Raw genomic sequence first — 20,392 nt, 5'->3', positions numbered from 1 at the left:
GCCGACGGGCCTTGGTCGATGGGCTTCAAGTCTTAGACAGCCTATGGACCGTGTATAGGCTTGGTTATGGAGTCCATCCTTAAGTGGTTTATAACACTCCCCCTTGGATGACATAACCATGCTGATGCTAAAGGATCGATGCAATGTGCTTGGGGATGCTGCCTCATTAAAACCTTACCAGGAAAATCCAGTGGGACAAAACCATGGTGAAGGAAAAAGAGTACATCACACATTGCTCCCCCTGTTCTAAGCATCCCTGAAGTCCTTAAGTCTCCGCATCCCAATCTGGTGCATGAGCTTCTTGAATGTTGTTGTCGGCAGTGCTTTGGTGAAGAGATCGGCTGAGTTGTCGCATGATTGAACTTGCACCACTTGAACTTCTCCAGTCTCTTGTAGTTCATGTGTGAAGAAGAACTTCGGGAGAATGTGCTTCGTCCGATCTCCCTTGATGTAACCTTCCTTGAGCTGTGCGATGCAGGCTGCATTGTCTTCATAGATAACGGTTGGCTCTTTGTCTTCGACCATACCGCAATCCGTCCTGATATGTTGAGTCATCGACCTCAACCATACACACTCTCGTCTGGCTTCATGAATTGCTAGGATCTCCGCATGGTTAGACGAAGTGGCCACAATACTTTGCTTCATAGAACGCCACGAGATTGTCGTACCACAGTGTGTAAACACATAGCCGGTTTGAGACCTTGAGTTGTGCGGATCCGATAAGTAACCTGCAGCAAAATCAACTAAACCTTCCTTGTTATGGTTAGTATAAAATAAACCAAAGTCTGTCGTTCCTTGTAGGTAACGCAGAACATGCTTAATACCGTTCCAGTGCCTTTTAGTCGGACAAGAACTAAATCTTGCTAGGAGGTTCACGGCAAAACATATGTCTGGTCTAGTGTGGCTAGCCAAGAACATTAAAGCTCCTATAGCACTGAGATATGGCACTTCAGGACCAAGAACTTCTTCATTGTCCTTCTTTGGACCAAATGGATCTTTATCCAAGTCAAGGCTTCTCACAACCATTGGGCTGGTCAATGGGTGAGCCTGGTCCATATTAAACCTCTTGAGTACCTTTTCTGTATATGCCATTTGATGCACAAGGATTCCATTATTTATGTACTCAAGTTGAAGCCCCAAACAGAACTTAGTTTTACCTATGTCTTTCATTTCAAATTCTCTCTTTAAATACTCTACTGTTTGGGCGATTTCACCAGGGGTTCCAAGTATATTTAAATCATCAACATACACTGCTATAATAACAAACCCTTTGTTTGCAANTGTCGTACCACAGTGTGTAAACACATAGCCGGTTTGAGACCTTGAGTTGTGCGGATCCGATAAGTAACCTGCAGCAAAATCAACTAAACCTTCCTTGTTATGGTTAGTATAAAATAAACCAAAGTCTGTCGTTCCTTGTAGGTAACGCAGAACATGCTTAATACCGTTCCAGTGCCTTTTAGTCGGACAAGAACTAAATCTTGCTAGGAGGTTCACGGCAAAACATATGTCTGGTCTAGTGTGGCTAGCCAAGAACATTAAAGCTCCTATAGCACTGAGATATGGCACTTCAGGACCAAGAACTTCTTCATTGTCCTTCTTTGGACCAAATGGATCTTTATCCAAGTCAAGGCTTCTCACAACCATTGGGCTGGTCAATGGGTGAGCCTGGTCCATATTAAACCTCTTGAGTACCTTTTCAGTATATGCCATTTGATGCACAAGGATTCCATTATTTATGTACTCAAGTTGAAGCCCCAAACAGAACTTAGTTTTACCTATGTCTTTCATTTCAAATTCTCTCTTTAAATACTCTACTGTTTGGGCGATTTCACCAGGGGTTCCAAGTATATTTAAATCATCAACATACACTGCTATAATAACAAACCCTTTGTTTGCAAACTTCTTAATAAAAATACATGGACTGATCAGGTCATTCCTATAGCCTTCTTTAGTTAAATACTCACTTAATCGATTATATCACATTCGACCACTCTGTTTCAGTCCATAAAGGGATTTGTTCAGCCTAATGCAATACTGTTCTCGAGAACCACTCTTATCTTTGAGCTCAATACCCTCTGGTAATCTCATATAAATTTCATTATCCAGTGGACCATATAAGTATGCGGTTACAACATCCATTAACCGCATATCTAGTTTTTCTCTTATAGCCAGACTTATTAAGTACCTAAATGTTGTTGCATCCATCACAGGGGAGTATGTCTCCTCATAGTCTATTCCTGGTCTTTGAGAGAATCCTTGTGCTACAAGCCGTGCCTTATATCTCACGATTTCATTACTCTCATTTCTCTTCCTTACAAAGACCCATTTATGTCCAACTGGCTTTATATTAGGTGTTGTTCTTATGATTGGACCAAACACACTTCTCTTCTCTAAAGAGTTTAACTCCACGTCAATGGCTTCTTTCCATTTTAACCAATCTTTACTTTGAGTGCACTCTAATATAGACGTGAGTTCATGATCCTCATTTATCTCAAGTGCTACCTTGTATGCAAATATTTCATTGATGTCGACATCCTTACGGTTCCATTGAATTCCAGACATGATATAATTTATTGAGATCTCATTATTATAAATACCATCAGGTCCTTGAGGTTCAGCGTCCCAAACCTCATTTGGTACCTTAGGATTTGCTGCGGCCATGTCTGTTAATTCTTTAACCTCGGTTTGTTTTGCACATTTCTTAGATTTCCGAGGGTTCTTATCTTTGGAACCTAATGGTCTACCTCGTTTCAAACGTGGCTTAGACTCTGTAGCAACTTGATTGTGTTCCTTTTGAACATCAATACATACTGGTGCATTACAAGCTGGTATGTACGATTTTGTTACTCTCTTTGGGTCAGCAAAAGAATCTGGTAATTGATTAGCTAGCTTTTGCAAATGAATAATTCTTTGGACCTCTGCATCACATGCTAGAGTCCGAGGATCTTGCCAATTTAAGGATGTTTGATTCCATGTTAATTCCTTAACCAGCTTGCTAGTCTCACCACCTAACATAGGGAATTCGGACTCAACAAAGTGACAGTCCGCGTATCTGGCCTTAAATAAATCTTCTGTGGTCGGCTCAAGATACTTTATAATAGTGGGAGACTCATATCCAACATATATTCCCATCCTCCTGTGAGGTCCCATCTTAGTTCTCTGTGGTGGAGCAATAGGTACATAAACGGCACACCCGAATGTTTTGAGATGGGATATGTCTGGCTCATGACCCGTTAATAGTTGGGATGGTGAATATCTGTGTTCACTAGATGGCCTGATGCGTATAAGTTCTGCTGCATGTAAGACTGCATGTCCCCAAGCCGACACAGGGAGCTTCGACCTCATTAGCAATGGCCGAGCTATCAATTGTATCTGTTTAATGAAAGATTCTGCCAAACCATTTTGTGTATGGACATGTGCCACAGGATGTTCCACACTCACCCTCATGGACATACAGTGATCATTAAACGCTTGGGATGTAAATTCACCAGCACTGTCTAGACGTATAGTCTTAAGTGGAAAATCTGGAAAGTGTGCTCTTAGCCTTATAATTTGAGCCAACATCCTAGCGAAGGCTAGGTTTCTCGTGGATAACAAGCAAATGTGTGACCATCTGGTTGATGCATCGATCATAACCATAAAATATCTAAACGACCCACAAGGTGGGTGTATTGGTCCACATATGTCACCTTGTATCCTTTGCAGAAAGTTTAAAGTCTCTTTATTGACCTTTACAGGTGATGGCCTTATGATAAGTTTCCCTTGTGCACATGCTACACACGTGAGATTTTTAGGGATAACTTTTCTCTCTTTAAGAGTGTGCCCATTCGAATTCTTAATCAATTTACGCATCATGTTCGAACCCGGATGGCCAAGCCGGTCATGCCATAGAGTGAACTGTTCATTGAACATTTTATTCTTTGCCAAATTAGCTCCTATCGTGTTAATCTTAGCATGGTATAAACCAGTGGCTAGTGCAGGTATAGTCTCTAGGACCTTCTTATGCCCATTCACGATTTCAATAATGTATATAAATTCTTTGTTTCCTTCACCCTTTGTTTCAATATGATAACCATTCAATCGAATGTCCTTAAAGTTCAATAAACTTCTCTTAGAGCTGGGTGAGTACAAGACATCACTTAGTTCAATATGTGTGCCATTAGGTAATAATATGTGAGCTTGGCTGTAGCCTTCTATTAAGCTTGCTATACCCGCAAGTGTACTAACATTGGCACTTTTCATTATGAGGTTTATGAAATATCTCTTGTCCTTCAATATTGTGTGGCTGGATCCACTGTCCACCACTAGTACACTCATGTCCTCGGCCATTTCTATATAGGACAATTATTTGTGTTTTGACTTTAATAAGACAATCGATTATATAAAATAAAATCTTTGAATTTAAACCAAAATAATTATCCAATACATAACCGCAATTTAAAGCATAAAAACATAGAAATTAAACCAAAGCAAAAACCAAAATTTAGTCATCATCCTTAAGGCAATCGGAAGTCTCATATGCTAGTGAATCATCATTCTCATGGTCGAAGTCACCTTCACCATCGAGATGCACATAGTTGGCTTCTGGGTTCTTTTTCAAAATCTCTTGATATGCATCAATAAGATGCTTGGGTGTTCTGCAATTCTTGGCCCAATGGTTAGACATACCACATCGGTGACAAACCGATTTAGCCTTGAATTGTGGTTTAAAGGACCCACGGCCCCTACCACCACGGCCACGGCCTCCACGGCCATAACCATCAAAACGGCTAGCTTGGTATTGTCCACGACCACCACGGCCACGGCCATAGTGTCTTTCTCTGTGGACATAGTTGGTCTCGGCTCTTTAGGCTCTATAGGATTTTTCTTTGCCAAATCAACCTTGTGTGCTTCTGGTAATGGGGCTGTACCATGAGGTCTCATAGCACTATTCATCATCAACAGCTCATTGTTCTGCTCATCTAGCAGCAAACACGAGATTAGGTCCCCATAGGTTTTAAAACCCTTTCACGATACTGTTGCTGAAGCAGTATGTTGTTAGTGCTAAAAGTAGACAATGTCTTCTCTAGCAGCTCTTTCTCGGTCACCTCAGTACCACACAACCTAAGGAGTGAGACAATCCTAAAAAGCTCTGAGTTATACTCATCCACAGATTTTTAGTCATGGATCCTTAGGTTTTTCCAATCAAATTGAGCCTTTGGTAGGAGCACCGTCTGTTGGTGTCCGTATCTGCGTTTAAGCTCTGTCCAAAGGCCAAGAGGATCTTCTATGGTGAGGTACTGATTCTTGAGACTCTCAGCAAGGTGATGGTGCATATGCATAATGGCCTTGTACTTTTGTTTGTCAGAACAGTCATAATCTTCCTCAACGCATTCAAACAAGTCCTTTGACTTCAGCATGATCTTAGTGTCCAATGCCCATTGCAAGTAATTGTCTCCAGAGGCATTCAAGGCAGCATATTCTAGATTGTTGAGCCTTGCCATCTGCATAATACAGAAATAGACATCCTTTCATTAGCATGCGGTAATAAGAAACCGATCCATGCAATAAATATTAAACTTAGGTCATGCGGTATTGGAGACCGAAACATGCCTTAGGCTATGCGGTATTTGAGACCGAAACATGCCTTGCCTTTTACTCATTATTTTCGGCTTTGGTATGCATGGAAAACAAACAAACCTAGATAGAAACTAGCATGCAACAATTTACTTTTTACTAGATAGAATTTCCTTTTCTTAAGTTTTCCTATTCCAATTAGGATTATGACAAGTTTTAGTAAATATCTTAAGTTTTAGGATAATTACTAAAATTTATTTGGAAGTTATCCTAACAATTTTAACAACCTAAGAACAAGTCTATGTGCTCGAGTTTTATGTTTCATGCAGCCGAAAGTTTACAGAAATCATTTATGTTACAATCGATTCATAATTTTAAGCAAGGTTCGATTTTAGTCTTAATGATATATGCAATACATGAAACAGTCAAGCAATAACAACCAACCAAATTTAATCATGATTAATAGGTTCAATTTGCAATCAATCTAACAACCCTAAACATCACATAATCCGATTTTAAAGTTTTACAGTTTAGGGATCTTAAGCTTTTGCTAGTTGGTTTGTTTGCTTGTAGATTTCTTAAGGTTCCAATAATTTTTAACAGATCAAGTTCGATTCATAGGTTCTAAGAGGGTTTGATCATTGATTACTTTTCACCGATTGGAGTCTGACTGGATATGAACCGGGAGCTAACAGACCTCGGTTGTACCTCTCCCTCGATCACGAACCTCGGACAGGAATCAAACAGAACATAAGCAGGAACCGATCACGACACGAGCAGGAACCGGACAGGACTCGATCACGAACACGAGCAGGAACCGGATCTCTCGGACAGAATCACGAACAGAACTCACCCGGGACCAAACTCGGATGTATCTTTGAGCAAGAACCGATCGCCGATAGTAACTACGAACAAGGGAAAGAGGCGGCGGTTTTAGGGTTTTAGGGTAATGGTTTTTCTCAGCTGGTTTAAGAGTTTCGTGCTGATAACGTGTTGTAAAACAAGAGGATTCGAAGTAATCTCTTATTCTTATTGATAGAGTTGAACCGAGGTTACATATATATAGTAAAGTCTAGGCCTTATTACAATGGGAAATACATAAGAGTTAGACCGACATAGACTAAGGCTTATAGCTGACGGGCCTTGGTCGATGGGCTTCAAGTCTTGGACAGCCTATGGACCGTGTATAGGCTTGGTTATGGAGTCCATCCTTAACTGGTTTATAATATAAAGTAAAATAATAGCTAAGTTTTTGGTAGCAAAATTTCATCACTCCATGATTAATTGGAGAGCAAACATTTTTTTTCTTAAAATTTCTAGTGTTATATAACTTAGGTTTGATAACATAGGTAGAAAATGAGTGCCCCTATGACAAAGAACTCTGGGTGAACAAACCCGGTACAATAACTAAAAGATACAAAAACTGCTCTTAAAAGGTAAAGTTTCGAAACCACCAGAAGCAAGTCTTGGAGATTCCCTTTCTTCTTTCTCATAAGCCATTCTAGCTATTTTGTTGAATTGTTTTACTTTATATTTTGTTGCTCCTCTTGAGTATATTTTATAGTGTTGTCTACTATACCAGATTATCTTATATATATACTAGAATAGGATATGTGCTATAGTACGGGTTAAAATTTCTTTTATTTATATTATAATTTTAGAATATAATATAATTTATATGATTATTTTTAAAAGTTTTTTTTGGTTAAAATATTATGCAATAAAATTATATGCTAAATATGATGGCTTGAAAAAAATAATTATTTTGTAAGTTTATATTGTTAATTTTGTAATTTTATGTATGAGAAATGATTATGTTTGTTGTTTGTTTTTATTTTAATTTTTGAACATGTTTGGTGAATGTGTTAGATTTTATTTTCACTGCACAATAAGATGATTAAGTGTAATAAATTGTCAAAATTTTATTCCTTTTTATGCTTAACAATATATTTTATGCTTAACAGTATATATTTTGTAACAATAAATTGAATACTAAAGATTTTATTTTGGAAATTGTATAAATCATTAGAATATTTTCTTTAAGAGAATTATTTTGGAATTCTTTGGGATATTTTTAAGTATATTCATATAGCACATAGATTGACCAGTTAATCTATAACATTTTTGTGTAACCAATTTATATTTAATCTATAACTTATTTTGTAACCAACTTATAAAAATTATATAGTATACCAAAAAAGTTTATGTACTTCCGTTTTATTATATATGGTATATATATATATTGGAGAACAAACATATTGATGAGCATTGTAGAAAATTCAACATCATTGAAATCACCATATATACAAATTATACAGTATAATTGATCCAAATCTAAAAAAACTTTTGAACAATAAAATTGTAACATCTTGACAAGCATATCTTGAATCTCTTTATCGGGATGAATTTTTTCTTCGTCGTAATGGAATTTGTTGAGATCAAGGACGCACCACTTTGGAATTGAGATCAGTAATCTCTTTTCTACAATGCTCATCATCAAGGACGCGCCAGAGGTCACATATGCAGTCTTGGAATTCTTCCGATCAGGACAACTTCTCAACCAATGGAATGCCACTACAATTGTTCTCACTCCCAAAGTCCCAAACGCCTCTACAACTTCAAAGTTTAGACCTATCTCCCTCTGCAATACGGTCTACAAAATCATCTCAAAGCTACTGGATGATCGGCTTAAGGCTCTTCTCCCGACCTTGATCTCTTCCGCTCAATCAGCTTTCCTTCCAGGTAGGCTCCTAGCGGAGAACGTTTTTTTAGCTACTGAACTTGTGGAAGGCTATGGCAGGAAAAACATTGGTCCGCGAGGTATGCTTAAGGTTGACTTAAAGAAGGCTTTTGACTCTGTCAAATGGGTTTTCGTAATAGCCACAATGCGTGCCCTGCACTTCCCGGATCATTTTATAACCTGGATTTCTCAATGCATCTCCACTCCGCAGTTTTCTGTCTCAGTCAATGGTCAATCCTCTGGCTACTTCAAAAGTGTGCGAGGACTGAGACAGGGTGACCCCCTCTCCCCGTATATATTAGTTATGGCTATGGAGGTTTTCAGCAAGCTCATGAGCTCATCATTCGCCGCGGGGTTCATCAAGTATCATCCAAAAACGGAAGAGCTTGACATCTCCCATCTGATGTTCGCTGACGACGTTATGGTTTTCTTTGATGGCTCTCTCTCTTCTCTTCAGGGTACCTCTGACACTATGGACCTCTTCGCAAGCTGGTCGGGGTTGCGAATGAACTGTGACATACTCAGCTGTTTACAGAAGGTTTGGAGCTATTTGAGGCCGCTACCTTGCATGATCTTGGTTTTTCCATTAGTCGACTTCCAATCAGATATCTGGGACTGCCACTGATGAGCAGGAAACTACGGGTCTCCGAATACTCTCCTCTCATTGACAAAATGACCAAGACCTTTAAATCCTGGGCTGTCTCGTCGCTATCCTATGTGGGGAGGCTACAACTGATCAAGTCTGTTATCTATGGCCTCATAAACTTTTGGGCATCTACCTTTATCTTGCCGAAAGCGTGCATTAAAAAAATGGAGTCTCTCTGTTCTTGTTTCCTCTGGTCTGGCACTATAGACAACCCCCATGGTGCTAAGGTCGCCTGGTCAGACGTCCTCTTCCCTAAAGCAGAAGGTGGACTAGGTTTGCGAAGGATACGCATCTGGAACTCAACCCTGTGCCTAAAGTTAGTGTGGCTCCTCTTCTCTGGAAGTGGCTCACTTTGGGTTGCGTGGAATCATCATCACCACATCAAAGGGAAGAGTTTCTGGTCTCTGAAAGAGTCTACTCGCTCTCCTTGGAACTGGCGATGCCTCCTGCGCTTGAGGCATATTGTTGAATCGTTTGTTGAATGCAAAGTGGGGAATGGACAATCTGCAAGCTTCTGGTTTGATAACTGGCCCCCTCTTGGTCTTCTAATTAAGGCTCTGCAACATCACGGTCCTGCAGTTTTGGCGATCCCCATAAATGCGACTATGGCCATCGGCTGCAATCTCGTTCATTGGAGCATTGTCAATAATCCTCCCCCTCTGGTGCAAGATTTGCAGGACTTTATTTCCTCTCTCAGGTTCAGTCCTCTACATGATGACTTATACAGCTGGGTTCTATGTGGCTCTCGAACTCAAGTTTTCCCGACTGCAGCAACTTGGAACGCCATCAGACCGCGACGGCAACTAAAGACTGGGCACAGGCTGTTTGGTTTAAAGGAGCCACTCCAAGGAATTCTTTTATAATTTGGATCGCAAACCTCAACAGGCTACCAACGAGGGATAGACTTGCCTCTTGGGGATTGCAGATCCCCCTCCTCTTGCGGTTATGTGCAGACTTTGAAGAAACCAGGGACCACCTGCTCCTCTGGTGTGGATACAGCTCGTAGATTTGGAGGTTTGTCCAACTGAGACTTCGTCTACAACCCTATATCTTCATCTCGTGGGACTCTTTCCTAGCGTGGATGATGATGACATCAGACCAGGCTCCTACCATCCTTCGCAAGATCGTTGTTTAAGCTACGGTCTACCTCCTCTGGAAACAGCGAAACAACATGGTGCATAATGGCTCTCTCCTTCCCCCATTGACACTTTTCAACGATATTGATAGGGAAGTCCGGAATACCGTTATTGTGAGACAAAACCGAAAGTTTTTGCAGGAATCTTATGGTTCTGTGGATCCGCTAACTCTGTGTTGTTGACACCAACACTCTATTTTGTAACCCTTGTTTTTATTTTTTTTGGCAAGGTTACATTCTATAGGTTAATCTTTTGTATAACCAAACCCTACATATTTTAATATGATATTCACATTTTTTCAGAAAAAAAGAAATTATCTTGGATATTGAAGGCTACCAAGGTAATGGTTACGTAGTTTGGTAATGTAAAGAAATGAAATAAAAAAAGGGACAAAGATGAACATGGAGGTGTGATGTCAGTAATAGTGACGTCATCCATTTAAGTCCATCCTCAAACAAAATAGGAGAAACAACATGGGTTTAGAAGGGAAGAAATACCAAACCTCATGAGCAAAGGTGCAGTCGAAAAAGGTATGCTGCATGGATTTTCTTTGATTGGGTAAACTATTTTACATTTACGGTATAATTTAGAGGAGGTAAAATTTAGTATTAAGGATATATGGTTTATTTTTTAAATGTTGAAAATTTAGTTTTGTGGTATTTTTGAGAAAAAGTATATGTTTTAATAATATTAAAAAATAAAACTATAAATAGTATTTTTAGAAAAAATTATTTTAGTGGTATTTATGACAATTTTAATATATTTAAATATCAAAATGTACATCAATCTTATTATTTTATGTATTTTAATAACAAATTTTACATTTGAACCAAACAAAACACCATTGCGAACCGTTTGTCTCTGAGGCGATAGACAAGGGCCAAGGTGATCGTGCCTTTTCATATTCGATAATTCTTTCTCCATCATCACTAAAGTGAACTACGCTGGTCTCCAATGATGTATTTTGAAAAGTCGGCAAACAATAAGTATAAGAAGGTTCCGGCGATTGAGAAATGAGTTAATATTTCTATTTTAAAAATCGTTAGGCGTTAGTCAGGGAGGGTCTAGCAATTAATCAGAAAATCGGATTTGCGTTTGTATCTAATATTATATATATAATAAAATTGTAACATATTCGTAAGATTCAAACCTAGTATAATGGTTTGTGTTTGTATTCAAAACCAATCGAACCTGAATTTGATGACCAGAAACTCAATTTTGTGATTTTTTAGCTTTATCAATTTAATTAATGAGGGGCAAAATAGTCCTTTTAAAATTAAAGGAAATTGAAGAGTAAAATATCATTTACCAATTAAAAAAAAAAAATTATGGGTCAAAGATTTGATTAAAATCCTTGTTTCTGTACAAAATATCAAACTATGTTGCCTCCATCATTATTGTACACTACAACATTCAGTATTTTCGTATTTCTCTTTTTTTGTTAATCCTGACATTTTTGAACGCGATTTCATAAGTTGATCCAATCTAATCTTCCAAGGGAAAGGAAAAAAATATTTCTTTTTTGTTTATCAGCCTGAAATTGTCAATTACAAAATTTGATCATAAAACACATTCATAATATTGCTCCTGAGTTTCATGAGGCTAAACCCACATTCAAAAAAAATACTCATGTTGTTCCATGTGGGTTATCTTTTTTTCTTGTTTCTTAGAAAGGCTTAAACCTACGAGCAGCTCGAAGTTGTTGTATTCTCTTCTTGTCTTGCTCAAACTTACTCTGAAGCGCCAAGATTTCTGTCAACAAACAAGAAACACACAAAACCAAGAATAAATCTATCAGAATAAGGGCAGACAGATCAAAGGGCCACTTGTAACTAGGGGTGCGTATAAAATCTGATTGGAGCCAAACCGAAACTGACACAAAACCAAGTTTGAAGCCTTGGATATAGAAAAAGCCAAGACTTACCGTTGCGTTGTGCTTCTCGCCTTTGGAAACGGTAGAAACCATGAGCGACGGGCTCACTCTGTTTCTTCTTAGCAATCTTATCCTCCACCGCAGCCTGCGAGAAAGATCCAACGGCTGTTCCAGTTTCAGTTTCGGTTGTCTTTTTCCTTCCTTTGTGATGCACGACCACAGTCCATCCACCTTCTGCAGCTTTAGCTTCTCTATCTTTTTTCTCCTGTTCAACACATATGACAGCATTAGACAAAAACAGTGTACTCACTTAGATAACAGACATGTACGCTCAAAAATATAGGACGGAAAGAAGAACCTGTTCAAGGCGCTCTTCGTGAGCAGTCATAAAGTCATCGATTCTCTTTTGCAGCTCGTCTAAACCAGGTCTACTCTCATAGTAATCAGTAACCCACTCTGCAGTAGTTTGAAAGAGGACTTATCAAGTTAAGGCAGAAACAGATTCAAGAGTGTTCAGGCTTATCTGACTAATATCCAGCTAACTAATGGAAGAAACAGCAATCATTCATACTTTTCATTCCCCTTGTGCAATCCTCATCGCCTGAAGAAATTTCATAAACATCTTCCTCCTCTTCAATTTTGTTCTCTTTCGTAGAGGTAATGTCAATCTTTTTGTTCTTCTTCGATTTCTTAGACTTGCCTACAAAAAAAACGACTTACTTTATTAGAAAAACGATGACAGCACCAAGCAGCTCTGTACTACCGGTTACTTATTTCAGTTCCACGACGGCCATGCCAAACACAAATAATATTCATATAAATCTCACATTAATATCATATGATAGAGTTAGATAGACAGTAAAGTTCACATACTGCTAAAAGAATATATTACACAAAGACTTGAAACTAGCTAAGGTTCTTCATGCAAATGAATGAGTTAACTACATATGATTAGACAAGCCTGAACTACTCACCTTCTCTTTTCAGATGATCATCTTCGACTGAAGCGCTACTTATTTCCTCGGCCTTCCTTTTCTTCTTTGTCTTGTTCAATTTTCCCTTCTTTACTTTGACTTTCTCAGTTGGAATAGCTGTAACAAGAACCAAAGATACTAAACTCAATACCAGAACCTAATAACTGGGTAGTAAATTCAGATTGCTCTGCCAAAAATAAATTAAAATTCACCTTCCAGATTTGGTTCGCTTATATCAACATTGCCTTCTTTCTCTTTTCTCTTCTTCATCTTCCCACTGACCTTCCCATCAGCTGGAGAGCTATCTATTTCCTTACTCTTCTGAATCTTCTTCTTCTTCTTTGTTTTGAGTTTCTCACTTGAAATAGCTGTAAGCCAGTAATAAAAGGTACTAAATTCAACACCACAACACATCTTATAACACTAAGAATATCTAATGCCATCAAAGCCAAAACATTCACCTTGGAGCTCTGTAGTCTGAGCACCTTGGAGCTCTGTAGCCTGAGGATCCTCGCTTAAGTCGACATTGCTCACTTTCACTTTCTTCTTCCTCTGAATTTTTTTTCCAACTCTCTTCCCATCAGTCTCTTCTGCATTGACTTTACCCGTCACTTCAATTAGACAAACAAAAATTTACAAAAGCAACTAACTTCAGCTGCACAAAGATTAAACCCTTTGTAATTGAGTTCAATGTCATTCCAAATTAAAGCTCTCAAAGTTTCGAAATCAATTACGCTAACTCTAAGAACACAAATCTTAGTACACATAAAACACTCATCAACACAAATACAATACAGTGCAAACTCTTATAAGGTCTTACCTCACAAATCAATTCAAAAATCGTGAAACCCAATTAAGCATGAAAGAAACAAACAAAAGCGAGAAAATTAAATCCTACCTTGGTGAGGATTACTCTTTTTCAGCTTTCGCGTCTCTTTCATCTTCTTTTCTATCGGCGTCGACGCTATCGGAAAAATTGGGATTAAGTCAGGGCACGACGATATTAAAATTAGGGTTTTGTGAGGTTTTGAACTGAAGCAGATACAAGGGTAAAGTCGTTAATAGCAGCAAGACGGGAGGACATATACGTATTTCTCATAACCCGGTCCGTTCTCGGTTTGATTCAGTTACATTCGATTCGGTTCGGTAATTAAATTTATGAACTCGGTTTGGTTTCGAATTATTTTGATCCGAAAGATTCGATTCGGTTTCCAAAACGTATTTATCATAAACCGGTCCATACCCGGTTATTACAACACAATCGACTCAGTTCCGGTTTTAAATTCGGTTGTTTACTCACTATTGGTAAATAATCCGGTCTGGTTCTACTAATGGAGAAATTTGAAACGGTTTACGGCTTCTCAAACTCGTTGCTGCACATGAATCATCTCTGTTGCTGCAACACCTGAGCAACAAAACAACAATGGTGAATTTGTTGTCTGCAAATGGAGAAGCCTTGATTGCACAAAGCATCTGTGGAGCTGTGTTGAAAGGAAACTGGAAAAATGTTCTGAAACACAAAGTTGATTCTGGGTTATTGAAATCAGCGATCATCACTCAGGTAATCTCAGAGCTTTCTTTGTATTCTGGTTACGGCGGACCTTCTCTTTCATGGAGTTTTTATACCTGGACTGATTCGTTACCAAGTTGTAAGCATAGTTTACAATCATCTTGGAGAATGATTTTGATTTTAACGAAACACAAGCATTTCAAAACTGCACACCAACTGCTCGATAAATTGTCTCAGAGAGAGCTTTTGTCATCTCCACTTGTTTTGAGATCTTTACTTGGAGGTGTTTCAGAAGACCCAGAAGTTTTATCTCACGTTTTTAGCTGGTTGATTATATATTATGCTAAATCCGGGATGGTCAGTGATTCTATTGAGGTGTTTGAGCAGATTAGGAGTTGTGGATTGAAGCCTCATTTGCAAGCTTGTACTGTGTTACTGAATAGTCTGGTTAAAGAGAGATTGACTGATACAGTTTGGAAAGTTTTCAAGAAGATGGTTAAGTTAGGTGTTGTGGCTAACATTCATGTGTATAATGTATTGGTTCATGCTTGTTCTAAATCCGGAGATCCTGAGAAAGCTGAGAAATTTTTGAGTGAGATGGAAGAAAAAGGTGTGTTTCCTGATCTTTTTACCTACAACACGTTGATCTCGGTGTACTGCAAAAAGGGTATGCATTATGAGGCTTTATCTGTGCAAGATAGGATGGAGAGAAGTGGGGTTGCTCCTGATATCGTCACTTATAACTCACTCATACATGGGTTTAGTAGAGAAGGTAGAATGAGGGAAGCGACAAGGCTGTTTCGGGAGATCAAAGGAGTTGTTACTGCGAACCATGTTACTTATACTACTTTGATTGATGGGTATTGTAGAATGAATGATATAGATGAAGCTTTGAGGTTACGTGAGGTGATGGAGTCAAGAGGGTTTACTCCTGGAGTCGTGACCTATAACTCGATTCTACGTAAGTTATGTGAAGATGGAAGAATACGAGAATCTAACAGGTTTTTGAGTGAGATGAGTGGGAAAAAGATAGAACCTGATAATATCACTTGCAATACTTTGATCAACGCATATTGCAAAATCGGGGACATGGTATCTGCTGTGAAGGTAAAGAAGAAGATGATTGAATCGGGGCTAAGACTTGACATGTATTCATACAAAGCATTGGTTCACGGGTTTTGTAAAGTGCTGGAACTGGACAATGCAAAGGAGGAACTGTTCTCTATGCTAGAGAAAGGCTTGTCTCCAGGATATTCAGCCTATTCTTGGCTCGTTGATGGATTTTACAACCAGAACAAGCAAGAAGAAACCGTAAAATTCCCAGAGGAGTTTGAGAAAAGAGGTCTTTGTCCTGATGTTGCTCTATACAGAGGATTAATAAGAAGGCTTTGTAAGTTAGAACAAGTGAATTACGCCAAAGTGTTATTCGAGTCAATGGAAAAGAAGGGTTTAGTGGGAGATAGCGTAATATACACTAGCATGGCTTATGCGTATTGGAGAACAGGGAATGTCACTGAAGCTTCTGCTTTGTTCGATACAATGTATAATCGACGGTTGATGGTAAACTTGAAACTGTATAAATCCATCAGTGCCTCTTACGCTGGTGATGAAGATGTTTTGAAGTTCTTTTGGAGTCACGTAGGTGATAGATGTCTTATATCGAAGAGTATTTTACAAGAAATGAATAGAAGTGAGGTCTTGTGAAGTTAACTAGTGAGTGCCTGTATAAGCTCAGTACTGATCATGTCAATGTTGAAATACTTGGTTAGACTTTGGAGTCTCTTGACCTTGTAGGTGACATATCAGATTTTTATGAAGAATCATTTTCTCACCTAATGCTTTCAAGAGGGTTTGAGTTTCCTCTGAGCAATTTTAATTGGATTCAAACTTCAAATCCTAAAAAGATGCAATCCTTGTAATAATAAAGCTGAATTAATCAAATCAAAAAACAGTACCAAAACTAAAGAGACGAGATCATAACAATCATTAGAATGAGTCAATCGAGCTAAAAATATCCCATATAACTCTGATCTGAACTAAATACGGATTAAGTCATTCTAATCTCCACTTGATCCGGAACACCTCATAATACCAACTCTTTAATGACAAGTGTCAGAAAATGAAAGCTTCATGGGAGCTATATAAACAATGGAACCTTTGGAGGAAACACTTCACTCAATTCAAATCCTACAATCTCACTTTAATTTGAAAACAAAACTTATCTTTCTCTTAACCAAGCTATTTGAAAATGTCAAGCAACCAGAACATTAGCTTCCAAGCCGGCCAGGCCAAAGGTCAAACTCAGGTAATCCTAAATTACTTCAACTATAATATTATCACAAGAGCTGATCCATAATTAATAGGGATCTCTTCAAGTGAAAAAAAAAAAAAAAAAAATTTAACATGCATGATAATATAATTATTTGTTATAAACTGGTGTTCAGGAGAAGGCTAGCACCATGATGGACAAGGCTAGCAACGCTGCCCAATCTGCCAAGGAGTCCCTCCAAGAGGTTTGTAAAATCCATCTAGTATTCATGAATTAGAATAGATCCCACCTAAATAAAAATATTAAGTAAGTATTCTTATGTAAATAATAACTTGGAATTAAATTGTTTCATACAGACGGGCCAGCAGATCAAGGAGAAGGCACAAGGAGCTACCGAATCAGTGAAGAATGCCACCGGCATTAACAAATGAAGACAGTATCATTCCATTTCCATGATGCAACTTTTTTTTGACGAATAAAAACAATAATTCATTTTTTGAACCTAAAGATTAGGTTTAATAGTTTGATTATTCAGACTGTTGTTTTTAAAAAAATATTTATTGCTACTTGTAATGGATTTTGCTTCTGTTTTTTTTTTTAATCTCATGATCATGTATTCTTTGTGATCCTTTCTCATTTTTGGATTTCTTTCATAAAATAGCATATAAATTGAAACATTATTTAATTAATTATGCAATTTTTAGTTAATTTGCTTGCCTGAAATCAAACCACCCCAAAATTTTATCAAAATTAACCAAACTAAATTAGTTACAATTTTTTTTTAAAATCAAGAAAGTTAAATTACAACGAAAAAAACTAACTGAAACCAAAATAAACCGAATTGTCATCTGTAAAACTCCATGCCGACTCTGATTATACCAAAACAAAATTTCTTGTGGTTTTTAAAATTTTGCTTTCGTTACAATCAGAACCGGCCTAATTTTTTGCGGGTGACAATTTGATTTATGACTTAGTTTTGGTTAGCTCTTTTTTCTTTTTCTGTGATTGTACCAAAAAAAAAAAAATAGTTTTGGCTCTAATTGTACAAAAACAAAAATTTACACTTTGCAAATTAAGACGAAGTTAGAAAAATTATTTTCGTCACTTATATAACAAGAAAACTACCGTAATTTTATGTCTTGTACAAAAACTCGATAGAATCAATATCAATTCACATCGATATATAATAAGAAAATATGTTTTTTTTTTTGATAAACTGATTATAAGATAATAAGAATAAGAAAATATTATCTTCACAAACACAAAGGACATAAGGTTGATAAGAAAAGCGAGACAAGAATTTCTCAAGTGTTCAAGAAAGAATAAATCCTTTTAGGACTAAAACTCAGAAGGCAACTTGGCATCTAAAAATACTGTGCAAAACCTTTCACTTTATTTATATTTATAATTATAAATAAAGCCCACAAACTCGAGAAGCATAAAGTGGTGAAATAGGCAGGGAAGATCAGATTTCAAGCTATCAACGAGGAAATGAGTCTGGATAGCAATTCAATGGTCCCAGTTAACTCCGGGCTAGAGAACTTGCACTCTCCTGTTCTCTCTAAGATTTGTGCGTGGGGCGTAATGTTTGGGCTCTTGGCAGTTTCATTGATCGCTATGGCTTATGCTTGCTACCACAAGCAAAACGCTTCGAATTCTTGCATCGAAGAGCAAGAGAAACAAGGAAAGAAGCAAGTGTTGAAGCCATTAGATATGGAACCAAAGATTGTTGTTATAATGGCTGGTAATGATAACCCTACCTTCTTGGCTAAGCCAACTAAGATCAATGCATGACTGATATTGTCTCAAATGATAAAGTTTAAAATCACTAGATTAGTGTTTTGTGTTTCTTTTGTTATGCTTGTTAATCGGGTTCGATGCACAGGACGCCACTATTTATGTATTCCTTCACTAGTATTCTGCTGATTTCTTATTTAAACTCGATTAGTTCGGCTTTAGATGATAAACATTTGTTGTTATTTAGATGATCCTCCTTTGAACATATTGGAATGAGAGCCGATATTTATATGACAGCTAAGCACCGCTATTTTTTTAACAGAATCCTTTTAGATGATTATGAACATTTATAAGAGAAAACAATTGTCAATACATAAACATAAAGGATCATCTAAATAACAACAAATATTTATCATCTAAAGCCGAATTAATCGAGTTTAAATAAGAAATCAGCAGAATACATAAAAAATGTGACAATACCATAAAAAAAAGGCGACAAAACATAACCTGTCTCATGAGTCATATATCAAACAGTAGAAGCAATAGCACACACGAATTGATAAGCTTCAAGGACTGTAAGCAAAAAATCAAACCACTCAACCTTGCCCCAAATCTCTTCATCTCAGCACACCAAAAATTATCTTCTCTTCATACATAACCTCTCTCCGGATTCATTTATCAAACAGTAGCAGCAGTAGCACACACAAATTCATAAGCTTTAGGGACTGTAAGCACAGAGTCAAACAACTCGACCTTGCCCCAAATCTCGTGATTGTTGCGTTTGTCAAGCGTGATCTCGGCACACCAAATCATCCTCTTCTCTTCAGACTCACTTGCAAGAAAATTTTGGTCCCACAAAAGCATCAAGTTACCACCATAATTCACCAATCTAATATCACTATCACTATCAATTTTCTCGCATCAACTTCATCATTATTACTGATAAGATTGTCGAGCCACATAAATCTAGTTTAAAAGGATGGTTTAAGGACTTATAATAAAGAATAATTCTCTTTATTTATTCATCACCAAAAAAAATAACTCAAAACTTTGGTCTCTCTCAATCTCTTAAACACAATCTCTCAAACTCTCTCCCAAAACTCATAAGGCTTACCACACCTTGGTAGCTCTATATATATAAAAATCTCAAAGACACTTTTCCAAAACCAATTAGGAAATATAACTTATTTAGATAACTCCTATACTCAAATATGTATATTTGAATATCTCTCAAACATACTTAGCTTGGACTTTAAGCTACTTCAAGCTTACTCCAACATTCTCCCCCATAAGATTGAAGCCACTGTCACTTACATCTTGAATCCCAATGAAGCTCCTCATTTTCTTGAACTTGATGTTGGATAAGCTTTGAACCTTAAGGCCCAAGTTATTCTTACAATGGACTGTTAAGAATAAAAGAGAAGATAAGCTCAAGGAATATTTAGGAGTAATCTAAATATTGGTGTTTTCCTAATAGGTTTAGGATTTGTGTTTTCATATAAAAGGCTATGTTGAGTTGTGACATAAGCCATGAGTTTGAGAGAGAGCTTTAGGAGTGTTTAGTTTTGAGAGGATATTTTCTAAACACATTAATAAAGAAAGTTGTTCTTTATATTTGAAAGTTCTTACTTTTATTCCTTTTATTTGGTATCAGAGCTTGGTTTGAATCAATCCAAAGGACCGGATTTTTGATTCAACATGAGCGAACTGTCGACGAATACTCGACAAAAGGACGTTGAGAAATCAGTCTCGATTCAATGTCCTCAACTCACCTCTTCAAACTATACAGTTTGGTCAATGAAGATGAAGGTGATACTCCGAATTCAAAAGGTTTGGGAAACCATTGAACCAGGCTCTACGGATGAAGATAAGAAAGATATTGCAACAGCCCTGCTGTTTCAGTCAATCCCTGAGTCGCTTATTTTTCAAGTTGGTGATCTTGCCTCAC

General features: G+C 37.5%; 4 protein-coding genes across 8 annotated transcripts; 3 read left to right on the top strand and 1 right to left on the bottom strand.

Moving 5' to 3' along the window:
• On the bottom strand, window positions 11,588-13,949 carry LOC104732964 (ribosomal RNA-processing protein 7 homolog). Of its 5 annotated transcripts, none has more exons than XM_010452572.2 (8): window positions 13,827-13,949; window positions 13,390-13,539; window positions 13,141-13,296; window positions 12,929-13,045; window positions 12,526-12,654; window positions 12,313-12,410; window positions 12,006-12,219; window positions 11,588-11,833 (listed from the first exon to the last, which is right to left on the bottom strand). In XM_010452572.2, the coding sequence occupies exons 1-8, from the start codon at window positions 13,867-13,869 to the stop codon at window positions 11,748-11,750; spliced, it is 993 nt and encodes a 330-aa protein (XP_010450874.1). In that variant the 5' UTR covers window positions 13,870-13,949; the 3' UTR covers window positions 11,588-11,747. The 5 variants fall into 5 exon arrangements, with proteins under 5 accessions (XP_010450874.1, XP_010450877.1, XP_010450878.1 ...); XM_010452575.2 differs by having other exon boundaries at window positions 13,414-13,539; XM_010452576.2 differs by having other exon boundaries at window positions 13,414-13,518.
• On the top strand, window positions 14,295-16,260 carry LOC104732963 (pentatricopeptide repeat-containing protein At5g38730). The gene has a single exon (XM_010452571.2). The coding sequence runs from the start codon at window positions 14,352-14,354 to the stop codon at window positions 16,140-16,142; it is 1,791 nt and encodes a 596-aa protein (XP_010450873.1). The 5' UTR covers window positions 14,295-14,351; the 3' UTR covers window positions 16,143-16,260.
• Window positions 16,624-17,377, top strand: LOC109128117 (late embryogenesis abundant protein 2-like). Its single transcript, XM_019233911.1, has 3 exons — window positions 16,624-16,743; window positions 16,883-16,951; window positions 17,064-17,377. The coding sequence occupies exons 1-3, from the start codon at window positions 16,687-16,689 to the stop codon at window positions 17,136-17,138; spliced, it is 201 nt and encodes a 66-aa protein (XP_019089456.1). The 5' UTR covers window positions 16,624-16,686; the 3' UTR covers window positions 17,139-17,377.
• On the top strand, window positions 18,154-18,738 carry LOC109128104 (protein GLUTAMINE DUMPER 7-like). Its single transcript, XM_019233890.1, has one exon. The coding sequence runs from the start codon at window positions 18,199-18,201 to the stop codon at window positions 18,499-18,501; it is 303 nt and encodes a 100-aa protein (XP_019089435.1). The 5' UTR covers window positions 18,154-18,198; the 3' UTR covers window positions 18,502-18,738.

The sequence above is a fragment of the Camelina sativa genome, chromosome 12 (genome assembly GCF_000633955.1).
Source record: "Camelina sativa cultivar DH55 chromosome 12, Cs, whole genome shotgun sequence".
Taxonomy (NCBI): Eukaryota; Viridiplantae; Streptophyta; class Magnoliopsida; order Brassicales; family Brassicaceae; genus Camelina; species Camelina sativa.
The sequence above is the reverse complement of the archived record's forward strand: the minus strand, read 5'-3'. Positions and strand labels throughout refer to the sequence as shown.

What these genes read in the sequence shown, in the direction of transcription:
- LOC104732964 (XM_010452572.2), bottom strand. Translation starts at nt 13,869, where the DNA reads ATGAAAGAGACGCGAAAGCTGAAAAAGAGTAATCCTCACCAAG. An exon ending in TCAGACTACAGAGCTCCAAG is followed by an intron (nt 13,297 to 13,389) that starts GTGAATGTTTTG and finishes ACTGGCTTACAG; the next exon opens with CTATTTCAAGTGAGAAACTC. An exon ending in GCGAGAAGCACAACGCAACG is followed by an intron (nt 11,834 to 12,005) that starts GTAAGTCTTGGC and finishes GTTTGTTGACAG; the next exon opens with AAATCTTGGCGCTTCAGAGT.
- LOC104732963 (XM_010452571.2), top strand. Translation starts at nt 14,352, where the DNA reads ATGGTGAATTTGTTGTCTGCAAATGGAGAAGCCTTGATTGCACAAAGC.
- LOC109128117 (XM_019233911.1), top strand. Translation starts at nt 16,687, where the DNA reads ATGTCAAGCAACCAGAACATTAGCTTCCAAGCCGGCCAGGCCAAAGGT. An exon ending in AGGCCAAAGGTCAAACTCAG is followed by an intron (nt 16,744 to 16,882) that starts GTAATCCTAAAT and finishes ACTGGTGTTCAG; the next exon opens with GAGAAGGCTAGCACCATGAT. An exon ending in CCAAGGAGTCCCTCCAAGAG is followed by an intron (nt 16,952 to 17,063) that starts GTTTGTAAAATC and finishes TGTTTCATACAG; the next exon opens with ACGGGCCAGCAGATCAAGGA.
- LOC109128104 (XM_019233890.1), top strand. Translation starts at nt 18,199, where the DNA reads ATGAGTCTGGATAGCAATTCAATGGTCCCAGTTAACTCCGGGCTAGAG.